General features: G+C 36.1%; 1 protein-coding gene across 1 annotated transcript in view; it reads right to left on the minus strand.

Moving 5' to 3' along the window:
• lamc3 (laminin, gamma 3) overlaps positions 1–22,195 on the minus strand; it is a 78,826-nt gene that overhangs the window by 51,295 nt on the left and 5,336 nt on the right. Inside the window, exons 2-4 of the mRNA XM_052557333.1 lie at positions 19,783–20,087; positions 2,392–2,522; positions 1,411–1,577 (exon numbers count right to left, since the gene is read on the minus strand). Coding sequence (XP_052413293.1) covers positions 1,411–1,577; positions 2,392–2,522; positions 19,783–20,087 — 603 coding nt within the window. The remainder of the gene's footprint in view (positions 1–1,410; positions 1,578–2,391; positions 2,523–19,782; positions 20,088–22,195) is intronic.

Below are 22,195 nucleotides of genomic sequence, written 5' to 3' on the forward strand. Positions count from 1 at the left end.
TTTGTTTAATCAGTAATAAAATAACTTGAAATTTTCAAAAACGTAATATCTTTTAGCACCAAATATCGATAACTGTATCGATAAGATAAGTATCGGTATTGGTATGCAGTATCTGTATTGGTATCAATAAAAGGTAAATGATACCCATCCACTGATCTTTAATATAGAACTGGATTGCTCATGACATCATGAAAGTGAAGCCGCCACGCCGCCATATTGGTAATCCCTAGTGTGTGTAAACATTTTATTGAATTAATAGGAAATTGTATGATTTTAATGAAAAAACATCATTACCTAACAAGTCAGCGTTTATCAATTTTAAGTATTTCTGTACATTATTACAATGCAAACACCTATGCAAAGCATGTAAATGGTTATTTGTTAAATGTCGGGAATTTCCCCTACTTAAAGCTACGTTCATTACAGTAGCGAACATCATGAACACGATAAACATCAGACTGACACAACCTCAACATATAAAACAAACGGCAAAGTGCTCATTCTGAAATTTGAATTTATTCAGAGAAATAACTGACTAATGTTATACAGCAAGGATTTGAAGACATAAAGCTTTATTTCTAAGATAGTATATTAAGCTTTTAATTTCATTATAGAGCAATATTAACAACATAATTGTATTATTCATTGTAATATATTCAAATCCATTTCCGATACTAATACGTTTATGTTTAATAATTCCTGAAAAATTATGTTCATAATGAAATAGGCTATATTTTGTGTTGGATCAGTTACCTTTGTTGTCAGTGCGCAGCAGACACACCCACCTAAATTATTTGAATATATCGCTTATACTGCCTCAAAAGACCGTAAACACTGCAGATAACATCTGAAGTAAAGATTGACTGATTTGCTTCAAATCGGGTGATTTCAGGTCAGCGGTTTGAATGTAACTCAGTGGTGCTCTCTGCTGGTAGGGATTAGTAAGATGGCGGATAGAACATTTCCGGTAGCTTCACTGTCTGTTGGCAGTTTAGAACGCGATGAACGATCCAGTTATGTATATAGATAAGTGTACCCATCCCTACTGGACACATACGTCCACAGAACTGCCCTGTAGAGGAAGTCGGACCAGTTATTTGTTTGTTACAGTACTTATTAGAAGGGTCTTCCTGCAAACAAGCAGACCCTCAGCAGTTGTATAGTGGATTCTATCAATACATCTTATGGGTCCTCTGATCTCCCCTCTCCATTGGGGGTCAGGGCTCATTCCACTAGAAGTATGGCATAAACAAGGCCTTCTTGTCCTGTGTTTCAATGCACGACATTTGTGACGCCGTGTAATGGTCCAGCCGTTTTATAGCCTTGACCTTCATGCCACTCCTGGCTTCTCAGTTCTCTCAGGTTGAGGGTGAATCTACTTAAACAGATAAAGAATCAGGCCATACTTACTCACACACTGGTTGGCTGAATCGGCAGTGGCCCGTGCCCATGGCCGGTCCTGGTAGAAAGGGGCACAATGCTGACAGTCAACCCCTGCAGTGTTGTGTTCACAAGCACACACCAAACGTCCCTCTTCATTGGAGAAACAGTCACTGGCATGGCCATTACACTTGCACCTGCAAAACAGTTGAGAGAACATTAGCATACTTCTAAGGCTCATTGTCTCTGTGGACATTCATAAAAAATTCCCTTTACCTAAAAAAAAACTCAGGATGTGGCATACTGGGACGGGAGGAACAAATGAGCCAGATGGTTGAATTTAAAACCAAATTACACCAAAATACAAAGCAAATTACGATATGCTACAGGGGCATGGAAGTTCATATAGAACTGGAAGAGTTGATCAGAACTGTCAGATATATTAAGTAGAAACGCATTCTGAGCACAGAGTAGATACTGCATTTATTATTATTGCCATAAGTTTGGCAGGAAATTAGATTAGCAAGTGATGTATATTTTTACCAACTTTGCCGGATAACTACTGTAGCATTAGCAAATTTGTGCAGTTTATTGTTAAACCAAATAATCAGAGAAAAGATAAAAAGACGCTTTTGATATGTGAGCTGCTGGCAAAAAAAAAAAAAAAATCAGACATGAACAAACTCAAACACAGACACAAACAATATACAGATGGTGACAAACACAAATAGGCAAACACTGTCTCTTCCACATCCTGTTTATATTACAAATACACTGATGAGGTAGAATGTAGATCACATGGCTGGCAAAACTCTCTCTCTCTCTTACTAAAGCCCAGTCCCCCTTGATATTTAGAGCTCTTTCTCTTTCTAATTGTTCTATTCATCACTCCGTCTATTGCCATTTTCCTTCATTTGCTTGCTTACCCTTTTCTCTTCATCAGTATATATCTGCCAACACAACATCAATGACAGCTAAAAGACACATCTACATAGCTGTGTTTTTATTTACCTGCCTCCCACGGAAAAATCAGATACAGCATAAAAATATGAACGAAGCACTTTGGGATCTTTGAAGAACTCATCTCCAAAAGTATTCAGTCTGTCCAAAGAGATGAGGATATCAGTAGCTGTCACCCAGTCCTAGAAAGAGAGAGGGGAATTTAATTATTATTATTTTCTTATTAAACTCAAAAACATGAACTACTATGACTAAAGTAACCTGAGGTTAAGTAGGAAAAATTATTTAAAATGCAGGTTTCAACTTTTTGCAGTGCACTCTGATAAATTGTGAACCAACTTTTATATTAAAGTCTGTTATAATTTCTGAAAATGTATGCAACTAAAATAATACATTTAAGAAACAGGGAACTGTTGCAGCTATAGGTAACGAAACTATATATAATTTAATAAACATTTGTTTAATTTAATAACCAAGATAAGATATAAGTTTGAACAAAGCGTTGAGCAAAGCGTTTTTATTTCTGTGAATGGCATGTGAAACTGAAAAGTGTGCTAACAGTTTGAATGCTGTATTACGAGGGTTCTCAACTCAGGTCTGTGAGATCCATTTTCCTGTTTAGTGCCACACCTAAACAAGCTAATCATGGTATTTGGGATTACTATAGAGTTACTATCAGGAGAGTTTAATCAAGGTTGGAGCAAAACGTGGATCTTGAGGGCCCAAGTTGAGAACCCCTGATGTAATCTGTCTTTCCATGCATAATCTATTGTGGGATTCACACATACAGTGTGAGCAGCAGGTTTTTATTTCATGCCTATATAATTGTATGTGTGAATCCCACAATAGATTGCACTTTCACTGATATTAGATCATAGCTAAAAAACTTTTGTGAATGCACTGCTTGTTTTTTGTGTGAAGTTTGCATGTTGCCCATGGGCACTTGCTCAATTGCCCACATGGTTAATCCGTCTAAAGGTCCCAATATACTTCAAACAAAGTTATTTTTCATTCTGCATTTGAAGAAGTCTGAAAAGGCTAGGTGATGGTAAAGTGTTATCAAAAATTCTGACACCCCTGTGTGGAATGAGGAATGAACCGGGGGGGTAAAAAAAATCACACGTAAGATAGCTACAACAGACAACAACAGAGCTTTTCTTTCTTTACCATATATTTGTGCAGCTGCACGTCTCGTCAAGTGTGTGTTTTGGTTTGATCATGCATTTGTGTGTTAGTGTGAAAGCAATAGAGTTTGGTCATCCTTATCAGTGTCTGGCCTGTTGACCCTTGCTCTGTCCGTGATAATGGGTTTTGAGCCCGGTGTGATGGCCTGGTGCGTGGAGGTGAGTGCACAAATCTTTCATTCTGGGGCAACAAGATAAAAGAAGGAGCAGAGTTGGCCAGCATGTCCCTGCAAGCACATCCAAGCCTCCTCTCGGAGGGACGGTAAGTCCATTCCTATTCAGAGCAGTTCAGTAAACAAAAGAGAGAAACAAATAACCACTCCATGTCTCTTTGTCTCTCTAACGATGCTCCTCTGTTTTTGTTATATATGTCGCTCTGTTCTTCTGCTTCCACCTCTCTCCGTGTACATGTACAATATTCTTTATCCCCCCCCCCCCCCCCCCCCCCCCCCCGGCGTCTCTGTCTTTTGTCTTCCCCATCCACATCTCTACAGTTTTTTTATGCCTAGTTTCCTTTTTCAACTCTCTCTCTACTCTGTCTCTCCTGTTTTTGTTTTCACAATACTTGTGCATCATGTAAAAAAAGACTTATTTTGGGGGAGAAACAATGTGCCATAAATCATAAACAATAACAGCCCCAGCACTAAAGAGTGAGAGGGAACTAGAGAGAGAGAGAGAGAGACATACAAGTTGTGTTCTACAACCTAATGAGCTGCCTCTGTAGACAGTATTTTAAGGCATCGCAGTCACACTCACGATGTGTAATCTGTGCCAAAGAGTAGGCAACTTAATCATGCTGCCTTCTAATATATCTTCTTTTAGCTGAATTATTGGAGGCACTGCATTTATCCTTCACAATGGTTGATTCAAAACAGCAAATTTGGCCAAAAAGCGACTAGTTTGCAGGTATGAATTAATGACAGAAACGAAAGTTCATTTTGGGGTGAAGCAACCCTTTAAAATAAAGAGTTATTTAAGAGTTGTTATTCAGCACTATTTTTTTTTCTCTGAAATTCTGAAAAAAGTAGTATAGTGGTTTCCTTAAAAATATTTAGCAACACATCTGTTTTCAACTGTGTTAGGAAATGTTTTTTGAGTGACAAACCAGCATATTAGAATGAATTCTGAAAGGATCATGTGACACTTCAGCTTTGCCATCACAAGAATAAACTACATTTTTTTAATTTCTACATTCTAAATCGATGTTACATTTGTCTTCATTTTTAATAATATTTCAAAATATTACAATGACCTCAAACCTTTGAATATGTGGATTCTATGCAAAGGTAGAGCAAAATAATAAGAGCAAAGGTTATTTAGTTTGCTCTGACCCTAATGAGCTATACTGTGGCGGGCTCTATTTATACACTGATCCTCAATGTCAGGATTTTTAAAAATAAGAATGCAAAGATTAATTTAAGCACAGGTGTCATAAAGGTACTCAACTGACATTTAGATTCATTTAACTTGTTGATGTTGCAGAAGTTATAGTTCACATCTCTGACATTAGTAATAATATATAGCAAGTCATTTATTTATTAACCCGACAACATTAAGCAGCATTTAAAAGAGCAATAGTATAACCTTTTTTATTTAAATGACAATGCTTATCTTGCTGTCAGTACATGTGACACTAGCCTTATTTAAGCTGAGAATCAGTTCACTTAACATAGCGCTAGTTACCAAAGATGGGCTGCCTGGTATGATTCAACAGAAAAGCAAAGAAGTTTATCTGCTTCAGTCAGGATCGTGTAAGCAACTGTTCTGTCATTTCACCATATTTGTGCCATGATTAATCATGTTGCCACTTCACAACTCAGCATACTGGCTCAAACCCCATGCCCCTAACCCCTATGCCATGAAAGAATGTCCCCATGGGTTAGTATTAAAAGTACGTTTGATTTCAAAAGCCATGAGGCGACTTTGAAAGGGTTGCTAAACCATAATTACATAAATGGCACCACACTATGCCTACAAAGCAAGTTCATTTAAAAAAAAAGCGAGAAACTGATTAAGAAATAAACAACTTCTTATAGAAGAAGCGTTCAAATTTCCATTAAAAGAGCTCAGAGGGATAGGATACTAGTACTCTCTGGCAATGACATTCAAAGTCAATGCAGATCATAAAGAAAATAAATAAATAAATTGTCTGCCATTTCTTCTTGATTAATGCCAGCTGAACTATGCCTAATTGTCAAGAGCAAGTTGCTCTTTGAGATATTTACATGGCAGGATGCATGGACGTAATCTTTGAAAGGTTAAGATCCTTTACTGGTGGTTCTTTGTGCAAACCGCAGCAAGCACTTAATTAGTCTTCATTTGCTTCTTCTGTATTTGGTTGATGAGTTCCTAAAAACTGCTGACTAAGTACAAAACGTTTAAGTGAAAATTGAGAAATACTCTCAGTTCTCAATCTTCTCCGTTTTAATTTCTCTTTCTTCTTTGAAGAGTTTAAAGTAATACTTTCTGCTTTTTGTACAGCGCTTCTGTGAATTATTCACCCATGCCTCCTAGACATTTGCCTCTCAATAGCGTTTCCTGTTTTCACATCATGCATTTTTTCCATCGCTCTGCCATCTTCCTTTCCTCCCCTCTTACGTGGGTCACAGCCAGGAGGGCCTTTATGATTAGAATGCATCAGGAAGAGCTGAGCTTGTCCCTCATTTCAAACTGAATAACTTTGTTTTTTTATTTGATTGCTTAAGTTCACTGTGTGTTCCTCGTTTTATGCGCTCTATCTCTCATTCTCATTCAAACCTGGCGTTCCAATTTAACACCCAGCTCTTCAGCCTCAACCGAGAGAGAGAGAGAGAGAGACAGACAGAGAGCATGCTAGCCGATTTAATGGATGACTGAACAAATTAAATTTGAATTCATAGGACAACTTTCATCTTCAGCACAGATTTTGTTGGTGGGGGAAAAATATAATAATGCCTTTCAGACTGAAAAGAAGAAAAAAAACCCATACAAATATCCCCTTTGAAGTAATTCATTACTTTGCAAGAAACTATCAAGCATTAGGTTACAAGGTGAGTGTTTTTTATTCTAGCCAATTTGTGTAGTAATGATGAAAAAAGGAAAGCTTGAATATATTAACAGATCAAGATCTGGCTCCTCCCCATGGAGAAGTAATTCCACTTTAGTAGAAAAATAAACAATTGAATTAGTGACTAGTGACAGAAGAGCAATGAATTAAACAGAACAATGAGGGTAATCTAATACAGATAAGATAATTAGAAGCTAATCTGATAATTGGGTGGGCTAGGCTGATTTACCCCCCCCCCTCCCCCAGAGAATGAACAATGGTTTATTAGGTGTTTTTTATCTACTTATTTTATCTTATCTTCTTAAAATTGTTTATCTATAGACAGACAGACAGAAAGTCACAGAGATGTTTAAATATTTTAAATGAAGCCTCTTATGTTCACTGTTAAGCAAAAATACAGTAATATGTTAAATATTACAATTTAAAACAAATATTTTGTATTTTTTATAAAGAAAAATGTAATTGTGATGGGAAAGCTGAATAGCTCAGAAAAACATTGGAGATCCAAACTTTGGAACAGTAGTGCATAAAAATGAACATCAAAGTGCCCTAAATTAAAAACATAAAGAATATCACAGAACACTTGTATTTAAAGAATTAAAACAGCCTTCTACAGCCTTCATGAAAAAAAAGATTTAGAATAGCAGACACGACTGTATAGAGAATACTGCAGTTGATTTGAGTGCTATTCTTTTCCTCTTTGAGCTTTCTCTCAAATTATTCTCAGAATGGAAATACAACCCAGGGGGCCTCTCGTATCTGTCATCTGATTTGAAGTTCAAACTTCCTTCCTTTTCTCCTCTTTTTTTTCTTCTGAGATGTTTAAGAGTGGAAAAGGGTGTCTGTTAAGTTCTGTCTACAGAAAGCTCTGTAGGAGACACTCTGGGATTAAATGCTAATATTAAAGGCAGGATGCTGTCTGCTGCCGTTAAAGCTGATGAAATATGGATGGTTTCACAGAGGAGACAAGAAGGACTGACCATGTGTCAGTCTGTGCCTCTTTTTTGTGCTTTACTCATGAAAATTTGTTAAGAACATTTAGATTTGCAACCTGTGCTGTCAATCAATTTAACAAGATAGTGTCATTAATCTGCGGTTCATTTCATATCTTTTTTTTTTTTAATATTTAATACATTAACATATTTAGATCATTTTTAACCCTCAAATTCCCATTGTAGCACAATAAAACTAACCTAAACCCTAACCTACATACACTGCTGGTTTATACTAGTTTTACAACTTTCACTTTTGGGTACAGATTTATCCCAAAAATATGGTTAAGTAGGTAACTCTTCTGCTTGCTTGCTTCTACACTGCTCCAGTTTACTCTTGAAACTTGGCATAGCGGTATGTGTTGGTTCTTGCATGATAAAGCATTTGTGATGCTCATTTGTAAGTCATTTTAGATAAAAGCTTCTGCCAAATGGCTAAATGTAAATGTGAAATTAGCATATAACAGCAACTGAAGCGGGATTGCAGCAATAATTTGTGCTATATAAAAAAAAGGTCATACAACAAGGTCACTGCTTACTAACTAAATTGCTAGTACTTTAGGAATAAATGTAACCATTTTCCAAATAAGTAATTATATTGACACAGCAATATTATACATATAATTGATATGTGAACAAATGTAGTGATTGAAAACAGATTACAACCACCAAAATATCAATCTTCATAAAGATAATTTTGTAACTCTGAAAGCACACCATTGCAATATTGCAGAACATGTTTAAGGAATAATCACTTTAAATGAAGATTTATATTATATATATATTGGATCTTTGAGGATTAAGGGAGAAATATATTGTCTTTCTGCAATTAATCAATTAGTAATTTTAATGTACAAGACAAAACAGGTGCATATCAGATCTTTTTATTTATTTTACTTTTTGCATTAAAAGCTCACTATGGAAGATTTTCTGAGAAGTGTGGAAGACTGAGGAGGTAAGCTGAAGGGCCTTTAAAATGGTATCTGTCTAGACTGAAAAAGGCAAGTTGCCATAATGAAGAACATGCTTCACAAGGTCATTAACATTGGTCAGCTCATTTTCATAACATCCACAGAATTCAGCTCATCTCCATGAAAATTCAGGCTGCTTCAGCTGAGGGTTTTAAATGGCCAGTCAAATGAGTCAGTTTCCCTTTTCACCATTTAATTGAACAATATGTCAGTGGGAGGAATAAGAGGTAGGAAAAAAAGCTGTGTATTTGTGTGTGTGTGTGATAATGAAAGATTGTGACTTCATTGATCCCACTTTCATTCAGATTAGAACTCAATGTTTTCTCATTTTCTCGTTAAATGAAGAAATACAAAGAATGAGAGAACGAGAAATAGATAAGAATGCCAAAGGATACAAACAAACGATAACTTAAATACTTACTCTTGTCCTCAAGATTTGTCACCACCTCCATGTACAAATTGGCTTGCGTATTGATCAGAAGTTGCTTTATAATCAGCATGTCGATGAACACCTCACTGAGCAGAAATCTATGGGCAACTGGGCCATTAGGGAAAGCTCAGCTATTAAAAAAATCTGACAGAGGTTTTGAAAGCTAAAAACGATCAATCATCAAAGAAGTGACGGAGAGGGGAAATGGGAAGCGTGCTGTGCCATCATTCTTGTTAACGATCACAAAAATGCAGAACTGCACTGCCACAAAACCTTCAGACGAGTTATAAAAGCTTGGGTGGTAACGGAAAAAATAGCTGAATCTGAAACCAGAGAGATACAGCACAACATATTTACATGACTTTCTGCTCAGATGCTTTCCAACAAGTGACTGAATATAAAATAAATGCCAGTGTACAGAAGAATTACATGTTTCACATTAGCAGTACAAACTCCCAAATCAATATTTAAATTTTAGTTGTGAAGTAAAATAACTACTAATATTTCAAATAAATACTTAAATACACCTATGCATAAGATGACTGCATGACCTTTTCTATCATGTGATTTACTATTGCAGACTGTCACATAACAAGAACGTACCATTTTATTATTGAAATGAAATGAATGATAAACCCTTTTCTCCAGCTACAAAATGCCTTCGCTTTGATACCTTACAAATGCTGGTGATACCCATAATGCACTTCGTTTCTCTTGAGTATGATGTCATCTGACAAATCCCGACAGTGTGTCTTGTTGCAGTGCCCAGTCTTGATATAATGATTGACAGGTTGAGGGGAGTGTGATGTGCTCGGAATGCATTTTCAAATCCACACTGACTTAATTTTGGAGAGGTATTTAATGATAATGCAATTTAAACATCTTAAGTGCACTGTTAAATGTCGCTGTAGATTTAGCAGCACATTACTGTAAAAACCTACAGTACAATACTTCATTTTTATATTACAGTAAAATACTGTAATTTAACAACAACCCTGCTGCCAGTACTGTACTGTAAAAATACAAGAAAATAGTTAACAGTGTGTATGTGTCAATGCATTTAAGAAAAAATAAAAGACATTTAAATCACCTTTTTTGCAACCATTTTGATGCACATTTGGCTCAGAATGCATTTTGAAATTCATACTGCGTTTTGCTACAATTATTATGTGGTATCACGATAAAAAGTGTCCTACTCGTAAGTCTAAAGAAAAAATGGAATTTAAATTATAATTTTGCTACAGTTTTTGCTTGGACATGCTAAACATATCTATTAAATTTGAATTTGCTACCCATAAGCTTCCATAAACTAAAAAGCTCACAAGAGAAATAAAACATTTTAAAATTATTCTTACAAATACAAATTAATATCAAAAGCATTATGTTTAAAGCAAAAGTAGCAAAGGTTATGATATTATTTTTGTCTATATATATATATTTATTTTTTTCCAAAGTGACTTACGAATGAGGACAATGGAAGCAATCGAAATCAACAAAAGAGCAATAATATGCAAGTGCTATAACAAGTCTCAGTTAGCATAACACAGTACACATAAGGTATTTTTTATTATATAATAAGAATAAAACATACACTGTTAACTATTTTCTTGTATTTTTACAGTACAGTACTGGCAGCAGGGTTGCCAGCAAGTTACTGTATTGTGATTTACAGTAATTATACTGTTATTCAATTTACAGTACACAAGGCCAGTACTGTAATTGTACAAAACAGTATTTTACTGTATTTTTACATTTTCTCATTTTAGTCTGCTTCTGCTGTAATTAATACGGTATTGTACTGCAATATCTATATTGATTCATTACTGCTAAATATTACTATAATTTTCAAAACAATTACTAATAATGTTAATATTATGATTATAATATGTAGTTATTTCAGTATATAAATATATAGGAAGTAATATTATAATTATACTTCAGAATACCTGTCCAAATCAAAAGACAACCCAAACAATGTTCTTGTCAAAAATGTTTTATTCAATCAATTAAAACTATTACAACCATTTCATTTAAAACCATTGAATGTTCAGTGCATCAGCAATTCACAGGTATTAATGGCTTTTAAAGGGATAGCTGAAACAAAAATAAACATTCTGTCATCATTTACTCACCCTCATGTTGTTCCAAACCTGTATGAATTTATTCCTTCTGTTGAACACAAAAGATGATATTTTCAAGAATGTTGGTAACCAGACAGTTGATGGTAGCCTTTGATTTCTATAATAGGAAAAAAAAAACTATAGAAGTCAGTGGGTGCCGTCAGCTGTCTGGTTACCAGTATTCTTTAAAATATCTTCTTTTGTTTCCAACAAAAGGATGAAATTCACACAGGTTTGGAACAATTTGAGGGTGTGTAAACAATGACAGAATTTCCATTTTTGGGTCAACTATCCCTTTAAGTTTGCACAAATATAAATGAAACAAAAACATACAAGAAAAGAGAACTTGAGGATTGTGTTGAGTAAAAGAATGACAAATGAGCAATAACAACTTAAAACAACAACAACAACAACAACAAGTGTCCCACTAACAGTGGGTGGTGAGTGCAGGCTTCAGTTTGAAGTTTTCCATTCAAACTCCATCAAGGACTGAATAAAACTATTAACATGTGGGTTGATGGCTGTCACCTTCCTCTGCACCAACCTCTTGGTCCTCTTGCTAACTCCCTGTCTGGCAGTACACTTTAACTGTCTGGCATTTCCATCTTCAGGGTTGATTCTGACCAGGAACCTGTTAGCAATATCATACCAGTTAATAAATAGGTTTAAAAAAAAAAAGACTAATGCACTCAACCTTTTTCTCAAATTCCTCCCGTCCTCCAACTTTTATTTCTTACTCAACTGTTGCACACATGATTTAAATACAATACAAAAGTGTAATGCAGAAAGAAATTCACTTGCCTCTGAACAAGCTCTAGTGTACAAGCAGCAGACTCCTGGTACTCGATGTTGAAGATGTAGTAGCTTGCGAAAATCACTGCAAAGGCGGTTATAAATGTGTCACTGCTATCCACTGTCAAGATAATGTTTCCCTCAATTGATAGCATCCACTTGGATGCTGTCATAATTGAATGTCCTGAAAATGAAAGAACACAATGTTAATTACCTAAAATGTTTTATTCCAAAAACAACATTGTCAACAAAGTCCGTGAATGACTTGCAATTTATACATTACTGTTTGTACACATTCATAGAGTATAATAAAAGTGAATAAAAATACTTATGTTGATACAGCTGTGTGTGTGAGAGTGGGTGTGTGAGTGTGTATCTGTGAGTAGATATGAGTGTAGCTGTAAAACATCTGTGCGTGAGTATGTACAGTATGTGTGTGTGTGTAGCTGTACAAACATCTGAGAGTATGTACAGCATATTTACGTGTTTGTATGTGTGTGTGAGTGAGTGGGTGTATGCGGGAATATGAGTGTGTATAAGTATGTATATGTATATGTGTTTATATAAGTAAGTTTTTGTGTATGTGAATGTGTGTGTTTGAGTGAGTGGGTGTATGCATGTGAATATGAATTTGTATATATAAGTGTATATGAGTATGTAGCTGTACAACTATCTGTAAGTATGTACGTGTTTGTATGTGTGAGTGAGTGGGCGTATGAGTGAATATGAGCATGAATGTTTGAGTGTCTGTGAGAGTGTGTTTATTTGAGTATGTTTGTGTTTATGTGAATGTGTAAATGGGTGTATGAGTATGTGTGTATATGAGTGTAGGTGTACAAACATATGTAAGTGTGAATACTGTTTGAGTATGTTTGTGAGTATGTGTAAGTAAGTGAGTGTATGATGGTGAATATGAGCTTATGTGTGAGTGTCTATGAGAGTGAGAGTGTTTATGAGTATGCATATATGTAAGTGTGTGGGTGAATGAGCATGTATGTGTGAGTGTCTGTGAGAGTGTGTATGAGTAAGTATGTGTGTTAGTGTGTGTCTATGAGAGTGTCTGAGTTTGTGTGAGTGAGTTTACAAAGTGTGTGTTAGTGTGTTCCAGTGTGTATGATATGTTTGATATGTGTGTGTGTGTGTGTGCATAAATAATAAATTGTAGTGAAAAACCACATACTTACCAAGCATAATGAGCCTGGGTGTGTCTGGTATCACCTGCTGTGCCTCAATGTCTGCCTGGGTTGCCGTGACCTAAACATATTAAAACAACATGAATCAAAGTGCAGAATATGAAGTAGCTACTATACATAAAACATGAGTATAATGAGTACAACTTGTCAAATATTGTCAGTGATGTTTTTCTTTCTTAAAATACTTTTCCACTGCTTATTTATTATTTACATTTCCTATCTTAATAAAAATATTTAAAATATTGTCATTGCACAAAAACTCAGGGGGAGTACAAACTTTTTCATGTCCTTGTAGGCAAAATAAACAATAGATGTGTTTGAGATACTTACATCTGCCAGAATGAACTGGGATTCCATCACCTCCCTGAAGAAGGCCATCAAAAGCAGGACAACTGAAGTCGCCATCAGATCTTGGTCTTGTAGGGTTCTTGAGTCATTCTCCATCTCAGTCAGCAGAGACTAAATCTCCCCTCTCCACTTCAACTTCTGATGCTGGAAGAAGTCTCAATCTGTGTAAAAGATGAACCAAGGTCTTAGGGGTTTGGAGAGACGTGAGGATGAGTAATTAATGATGGAATTTTCATTTTTGGGTGAAGTAACCCTTTAAAACATTGTATTAAAATGGCTAATACTTACAGAAAACTCATTCCCAGGCTGCAAAAATAAGTGGCCCACACTGTAGAGCTGTAAGAAATCAAAATACATTTTATTAAATTATGCGTTACTTGCCGTGGATGTATAAGTTAACACATCACTGTATTTCATTCATTCCAACAGTACATCTAACATATAGTAAAAAATTATAAGCCTCTGTTTCTAATTTTTTTTACATTTTTACACTTTTTTTTTTTTTTTTGGCATGCATGGGTCTTTGTTGACTAATAGATCATTATTAACTTTGATAAAGGCAATTTATACCTTTATTCATATTTTTAATTAATCATTATTTGTTATTGCAATCGCAATGCTACAGAACTGGGTCTCCCGCCTAAATTAAATGAAATCCCTGAAGCCCAAATCACATATTTACGTTGCAGATGAAAATAACATATTTTTTAAGCCTTTTTTAGATGATTATTTTTGTTTCTAAACGACTTATTCAAATAGACCGCGACGCGCTGCAGCACGTCATCCGGGAAACAGTCACAGACTGCAAATCTTTTTAGCAGTTGGAGCACAGTGTCTATTATAATACTATAATTTCTTGGTGACAGGCTCGGATCGAACATTATGGAAAGGATCCCTACAGAGACATATTAGTTATTAATCCTACCAGACTACATTAGCAAATATAGTAATTTTACCTCACAGACCATCGTAAAACACACTACATTCAAATTCGACATAAACTAAATAAAACTCACATTAACCATCTTCAACAATCACTAGGTCTGGTTTGGTCGAAATAAATCAGTTATAATTCGCCGAGTTAACGTTAGATGAAAATGACGGGACAAGAGGGAAACGGCGAGTAATGTTACAGACATCTAAAGTTAACTCTCTAACGGTGTTTTTGCAACGTTCGCTGGCTAAACTTCCACTGTCATTTCACACTAAAAGCTATGTACTCCTTAAACCTAATTATAAAATTTAAAATTAACTTACCAAACTTCCAGATTTCCACAGAGAGAGACGTTCAGACATCTGTAAGTGAGCTGCGGCAGTTGTGTTGTGACGTCGTCTGTCAGGTTTCTGTATTATTGCCTGGCATATTACAGCCAAGTTACAGCTAGGTTACAGCAACACTAAAATATTCTGTAAAATGTTCCCGCTCAAACAATATTACTCAGAATGCAATGCAAATTACAGTATTTTACTGTAATATAAAAATGAAGTATTGTACTGTAGGTTTTTACAGTAATGTGCTGCTAAATCTACAGCGACATTTAACAGTGTAGAATAGAAAAAGAATAGAGCAAGCTAGTGTTAGATGTTTATATAATAAAAATAAAACATAGAATAGAAAAAGAATAGAGCAAGCTAGTGTTAGATGCCTTTTTTGCTTTTGTTAATTGAATAATAATTAAAAAGAAAACAAATAACCAGAATACAAAAAAGATTAGAAAAGCTAGTGTTAGGTTTATTTATTTTATTTATTTTAAGCATTGAATGAATAGAGTGCAAGTTTAAAAGGTAAAAGTCTTTTTTTTTTAGAATAGAGCTAGCAGGGGCATGTCTACATGGTGGCCAGTGGTGGTACCGCCCCCACCCCCTGAAATTTGGCTGGCCAGCCCAGGTGCCCCCCCTACCAGATGTCTTGCAAAAGGCTTGTTTTTAGTAAATTTCTTACTGCATCTGGCAAGGGAGCTCCTTCACTCAAACAAAACTGGATGTGTGATTTTAAATACACATGTTCTTTTATGAATTGTCTCTGATCTCGTTCAGATATTGCGTGTACAAGATTCTAGATGTACTTGATATCTCTAGATAAAACAGCAGCAGTCTATGCACTCCTGAAGCAAAGAGTTAAGAATGGCTCAGTCAGCTACTTAAACGTTTCCATGTGTTGTAGATGTTTGTCATTTCCTGTTGTGTTCTCATTTTTTCCCAAAATATCTTATTCAGCTATCTTACATGAACCGCACTCAGCATGAACTTTAAGTCCAACCAGACAGCTAAAATATTAAAAACAGAGTAACAGAGATCATCTTTCCCAAATATAAACAACAGAAAATGTAGCAAGTTTTTTGGGTCAAGGTAAGCGGTGCCTTTCATGTGGAAGCAGGGGGGAAATTTATTCCCCTAGAAGCATCTGATCACAGCAGTCAGACTGGGGCTGCCATACATAAAACTGAATCGTAAAAGAAACCTGGTGGCAGTGGAAAGTTCAGGGGTTCGGACTTTAGACGAGAGGGGTGGTTAGAAAATGAAAGACACTTGACTTCCATTCTGTTTCACAGAGTGGCTAAATCACTACTTCCACTCTCTAATTACAGAGTGAAAGAATTAATGATTAAAGTAATGAGAGCAAAGGAAGATAAATGGAGGCAGGAGTTCAAGTGTGTGTGTTTGTGTGGGGCAGAGAAGAAACGGTAAAAAGTGAAGCGTTCATGAAAAACCTTGACTCAGTATCACAGATTAGATCATGTCACAATACTATACTATGAATTAAATTTAAATTATAAATTATTTTATCCAAAGCGACTTACAGTGCATTCAGGCTATCAATTTTTACCATATCAAGTATGAATTATGAATTACCTATGAAGTATTTATAATTCATCAGTCATAGTTTTTTATGTATGAAACCAGATTTGGATCCTTTTGAATTGAGCTGATATTTGTATTACTGCAAACAGTGAGCTGAACTGAAATTTAAATCAGAAATTTACAAAGTAGAATCAAGATGAACTGAGATATAAAACCATTTACGCTATGAATTTAAATTTTAATAAGAAAAGGTCTTGAATGTGTTTAGTTAAGGGTGTAGATTTGCAGAAGTAGAAGTGCATTTTGCACTTAATTTTTTGTGTATACTATAAATCTTTTTTTTTTTTTTACAAATTTATGGACCAGTGTGAATTTGTGAATTTACTTGTGAATTTCTCTGAATTGCAATTCAGAAAATGCTTCTTCCTGTCATTCCAACTCAACTTCCTGCAGGGTGTGGCCAAGTCAACTCAAATTCCACATGATATTAAATCTGTATTTTGCACATCCCTAGAATGCAATGTGATCATGAATCAAATAGAGAGGCCTATTCACACCAAGAAAAGAAAAAAACCTTACCTTTAAAGTAAATGGTAATTCTTTATACAAGGGGAAACATATTAGTTATTACCTAAAAGCTCGCCTTCAATAAATACCCAATTAGCTGCTTATTGATATGTAGTTTCTGTAGTAATTCAGTAATTCTGTTTAGGTATGGGGTAGGGCTAAGGGATCGAAAATTCGGCAATGCAGAATAAGGAAATTACTATTAATAGAAAGTACTATTAAACAGCCAATATTCTAGTAAAATGTATGCTAATAAGCAACTAGTTAATAGTGAATAATGTTACAATAAAAACATCAACAACCTAAAATCCATCAAAAAAATACTTTAAAGTATGCATCTATAATATAATTCTTGGTGTGAGCAGGTTTTGAATGATTTGGTTAAATTTCATTTCGTACAGTTCATCCTATTTCAGTGTTGGATCTGCATAGCTTACATGTCCTACTTTAATGGAACCAGAAGTTTAACGTTCTCATAAGTGACTATTTTCAGCTCTTATCTCATTTATTTCCATCCTTGCTGCATTCCCTCATGTCAATCACACGAAATCAAGTAAATTATATAAAAAAAAAAAAAAAAAAACGGGCTAGCAACAGGGTGACATTTGGGTAATTGGAGAATCTTAGATTTTCTTCCAACTGCAGACGATCCATTTCCACTTGCAGAGAGCCCATTATGAGAAGCAATACAGATGCGTGCGTGAGAAATAGATTCTAAGCTATTAGTCATTATAAACAGGTCGAACAAAAACAAGCTTCACTGAATAAAGTGGTTCTTCTCAGATCTCCTGACCTCACTCCACTGGCTCAAATATGCAGCCATGATTAAATTTAAGGTTTTGACGCTGACTCTACACTGGAATAGCACCTTCTCACCTCAATTCATGCCTAGAAATATATGCCCTCCCCAACAGTTGAGGTAACCTAATGAACAACGTTACCAAAATTCAGAAACCTTCACCCTCTCTGTTCCTCTCTGGTGAAATGAGCTTCCAACTCCTCCTGAATTGCTGAGACATCTTTCAAGAAGCATTTGAAGAAACATCTCTTCGACAGGCACTTAACCACACCAAAACCTTAAACAAATGCACTTTTAGACACCTAAACATCTCTGTGTTTATTCTTTTAGCTTGCTTCATAATTGAATTGTCTAATAATAAGTGGGAAGTCGTGGCCTAATGGTTAGAGATTTTAACTCCTAACCCTAAGGTTGTGGGTTCGAGTCTCGGGTCGGCAATACCACAACTGAGGTGCTCTTGAGCAAGGCACTGAACACCCAACTGATCCCTGGGTGCCGCAGCATAAATGGCTGCCCACTGCTCCGGGTGTGTGTTCACTGCTGTGTGTGTGCACTTTGGATGGGTTAAATGCAGAGCATGAATTCTAAATATGGGTCACCATACTTGACTGAATGTCACTTTCACTTAATAAACCTGACATTGTATATGACAAATATTGCTGGCTAAAAGCATCTGCTAAATACATAAATGTGAATGCTTAGCATTCAGGATCCAGGTCCATAGTGGAAGACACACTTGACAATGTGTGTACATGTATACACATATGTTGATTACTATGTACCTCTCATAACAGTAACTGGACTACATTAAGTCAAGCACTCTTCTCCAGTTCCCACTTTTTTTGCGGGGCCACTGGAGTCCCCTTTCATACTCATTTTAAAAACCCAATTCATCTCCCATTTGAGTGCTAGGGAGATTCTATTTCACACATCAGGCTACAAGCCTCAATCACAAGCCGAACTGTTATCTCTGCTCTTAAATAAAATGACATCCCCTTCTTTAGTGTTGTTCCCACTCGTGTCCCCCTCTAGTGTCTTTTACTCTTGTAAACAGATGGGCTGTCTGTTTTTCTTTGAAAATTGAGAGAAAAGAGGATGATGAAAAGATTGAAAGTGAAAAGGCTTTTACCTAAAATGGGCTTGTTCACAGTTCCACAACAAACATCAATAGGTTCAAACATTTTTATGCCTGTTCAATTGTTGAATGTCAAGAACCATGTTTACACCAATAACAACTTGGTCTACATATTTGTCAAAATAATGTAACTTTTTAAAGGATTTTTAAATGCCTTTAATGTGCATTTTACTGATTTAACCAAGCTAAAAAAAAAAATATAAATTTTTTTTATTAATTAACAAATAATGAAAATTAAATAATTCAATTATTTATTGTGTAAAATAATAATAAACACACACACCCACACACACACAGTTTCATTAGAGAGTTATTTCATTATAAAAATGCAGTTGCTATCTGCAACATGCTAGTAACCACAATACATAATCTCAGATATTTTGTAGGTGACACAGTGGTGAAAATGTTTATTACTCTGAAATAACTTTTCTGTCAAGTATGTGCATGCGATATTTGAAACTGCTGCTAGACAAATAAACTGTTGAAAGTGTGAAACAAGAGTTCATTTTCTTTGGAACCAAATGTTTACAGTTGCAGAAATACCTATATATATAAGTATTCATATACTGTATCAAACAGTTGGTTGAGTTCTGGCAGTTGCCTGTCACCTGTGATTTTCTGAACTTCATCTGACGGCTGTGACTGCATCACTGAATAAAAGAAGCTCCCTAGAAATCTCTTGAAAAGGTTGCAGGCTGTATTTAGTAGCATGGCATGCTGAGCACACTCATGTTTAGCTACGAGATTCTGTTGTGAAAGTGCGAAAGTTAGAGAAGCTTGACAGTGAGGTATTTTTCCCTTAAAGCTTTGCTCTGGAACAACAAAGCACACCCATCTACATATCTAAAGGCCAAGGAGAGGAGTAGCTGACTAAAACAAGTTACTGTCAACAAGCCATGAAGATAAATATTTTGCATGCATACACACTGTAAATGCCTCAGGTTTACATTGGTTTTAAGTTGTTCATGTTTATATCTGGCATGCTAAAAGTATCCAGATGTGTTAAATATAAACCGTCATATTGCATTACATGTTCTCATAAAATAAACCTGATATACTGTACCTGTAGCACAGGACTCTGGTCGAAGTTGTAGGCACTGGGTCTTCCCTCCAATGTGGAGAAGGCCACATTTCCGCCAGTTAGAGGTGAGATGTCACTAAATTCATCTGTGCAGTGTGCCATCCTTTCATTCTCGCCTGGACGTATGAAGCCCTTCTTGTCCCTTCCATACATCTTGTGACAGGAAGCGCTGTAATATTGGTACGGTTGCCATGGTCCGTTCTCCTCTGTACGCTTGTAGATGGCGAAGCTCTCCGGTCGGCTGGTGTAGAACTTCAAACGGACATATGTGATCTCAAAGGCCTTGCCTTGGAAAAACAACAACGTTAATGTCATTACAATATTTATGGAGAAGTCCCACAAAATGCAGTGCCTTTATCATTATTGTTGCCTAATAATTAAAGTCCATGTCATTAAAGATTTACATCTACGTCCCTTCATTTTTATTAGGTCAGTGATGATGGGCCAAACTGAGAGTGAGAAGGTGGAAGATTAGATGAAAATGTCTAAATTTTTGTAATATAATTCAAAAAAGCAAACTTTCTTATATTCTATATTCATTGCACACAAACTGAACATTTCAAGAGTTTATTTTATTTTATTTAAATTCTAATGGTTCAACTTACAGCTTAGGAAAATTTTTTAATTCAGTATCTCAAAAACAAAAACAAAAAACAATTATATTCCATTTAGAGATTGATTAGTTTGATTAATTTTGATTATAAATACTGGATAACATGTAACCACAATTATGGGAAGGCCTACACACTTGACAGTTTGTCTAGAAGACAATTGCCACATTTCCACTGTCGGGCCAAAAGCAGGTGTGCTAGTGCGTGCCAGGGCCAGTCGCGTTTCCACTGTCACTTCCGGCGTTTGATCATGCCTCATCGGTGCTTCCTCGGGGCCAATGGCCAGGGTTTTTTGGCCAGATGAAAACCTTGGGCTAAAGCGGGCCAGCTGGGGCTAGAGGAGTGGTTATGAATGAAGGCAGAGTTTCTCTGCATCTGGAGAGCATCAGCGTGTGACAGCTGTAGAAATCAGACATCAGCTTCTTATTCTCTATCACAATCGTGTATTTATTTAGAATCATATTTTATCTGTCATAAGTCTCGTCTCGTTTAGTTTTTGTTTGGGAGCTTTTATAAAAATATAGAAATTATAATTCTTTCTAAATGTGATGTATGAACAGAGTCAACTGAATATGCAGGATAAGGCTTAATTTATGTGTGACACTTAAAATTATGATAAATTAATTCATTATAATCAATATATAACTAATTATAGTAAAACATAGATGCTTTTGGATTTAAATATTTAACAAAGCATGCAAATAAAATGGCCGCTTTTATCGCGTTTGTTTTGTGATTGCGCCAGTTCCAGTGACTTATTTCTTATTAGTTTTCTGATAACTTGTTTTTGTTGGTTAAATGATGGGGTTTGTTATGTTGTTCCTGCGAGGCATATAAAGGGTGGGTTTAAGTGAAGCGCAGCGGAGCTTCTGGCCCAACGGTGGAAAGGCAGTGCTATTTTGGCCTCAGTGCTATAGGTCCGAGGCTATTAGCCCTGCCTGACCCGTTTGAAGCACTGGCTTGCACTGGCCTGACAGTGGAAACACAGCTAATCATCAACACCCTCCACAAGGAGGGTAAGCCACAGAGGGTCATGAGAAGATTGTAAGGAAAAGCTGATTCAAGAACTTGGGAGAGCTTCACAAGGAGTGGACTGAAGAGTCACCACACTCAGATGTCTTCAGGAAAAGGGCCACAGTTGTCACATTCCTAGAAACAAGCCACTCCTGAACTAGAAAAAAATGTCAGAAGCATTTCACCTGGGTAAGGAGAAAAAGAACTGGACTGTTGCTCAGTGGTCTACAGTCATCTTTTCAGATGAAAGTAAATTTGGCATTTGGAAATCAAGGTCTGGAGTCTGGAGGAAGACAGAGGCACAGAATCTAAACTGATTAAAGTCCAGTGTGAAGTTTCTGAAGTCAGAGATGATTTGGCTGCTGTCATATCTGCTGATGTTGCTCCATTGTGTTTTATCAAGTCCAAAGTCAATGCAGCCATCTACCAGGAGATTTTGAAGCACTTTTTGTTTCCATCTGCTGACAAGCTTTATGGAGATGCTGATTTCCTTTTCCAGCAAGACTTTAGCATCTGCCCACAGTGACAAAACCACTTCCAAATGGTTTGATGACCATGATATTACTGTGCTTGATTTGCCAGCCAACTCACCTGACCTAAACCTCACAGAGAGTCTATGGGGTATTGTGAAGAGAAAGATAACTAAAACCTGACAAACAATACAGAGGAGCTGAAGGCCGCTATCAAAGCAACCTGGGCTTCAATAATGCCTCAGCAGTGCTACAGGCTGATAGCCTCTGTGCCACGCCGCAATGAAGCAGTAAATCATG

Source organism: Carassius gibelio, chromosome B5 (assembly GCF_023724105.1).
Source record: "Carassius gibelio isolate Cgi1373 ecotype wild population from Czech Republic chromosome B5, carGib1.2-hapl.c, whole genome shotgun sequence".
NCBI classification, from domain to species: Eukaryota; Metazoa; Chordata; class Actinopteri; order Cypriniformes; family Cyprinidae; genus Carassius; species Carassius gibelio.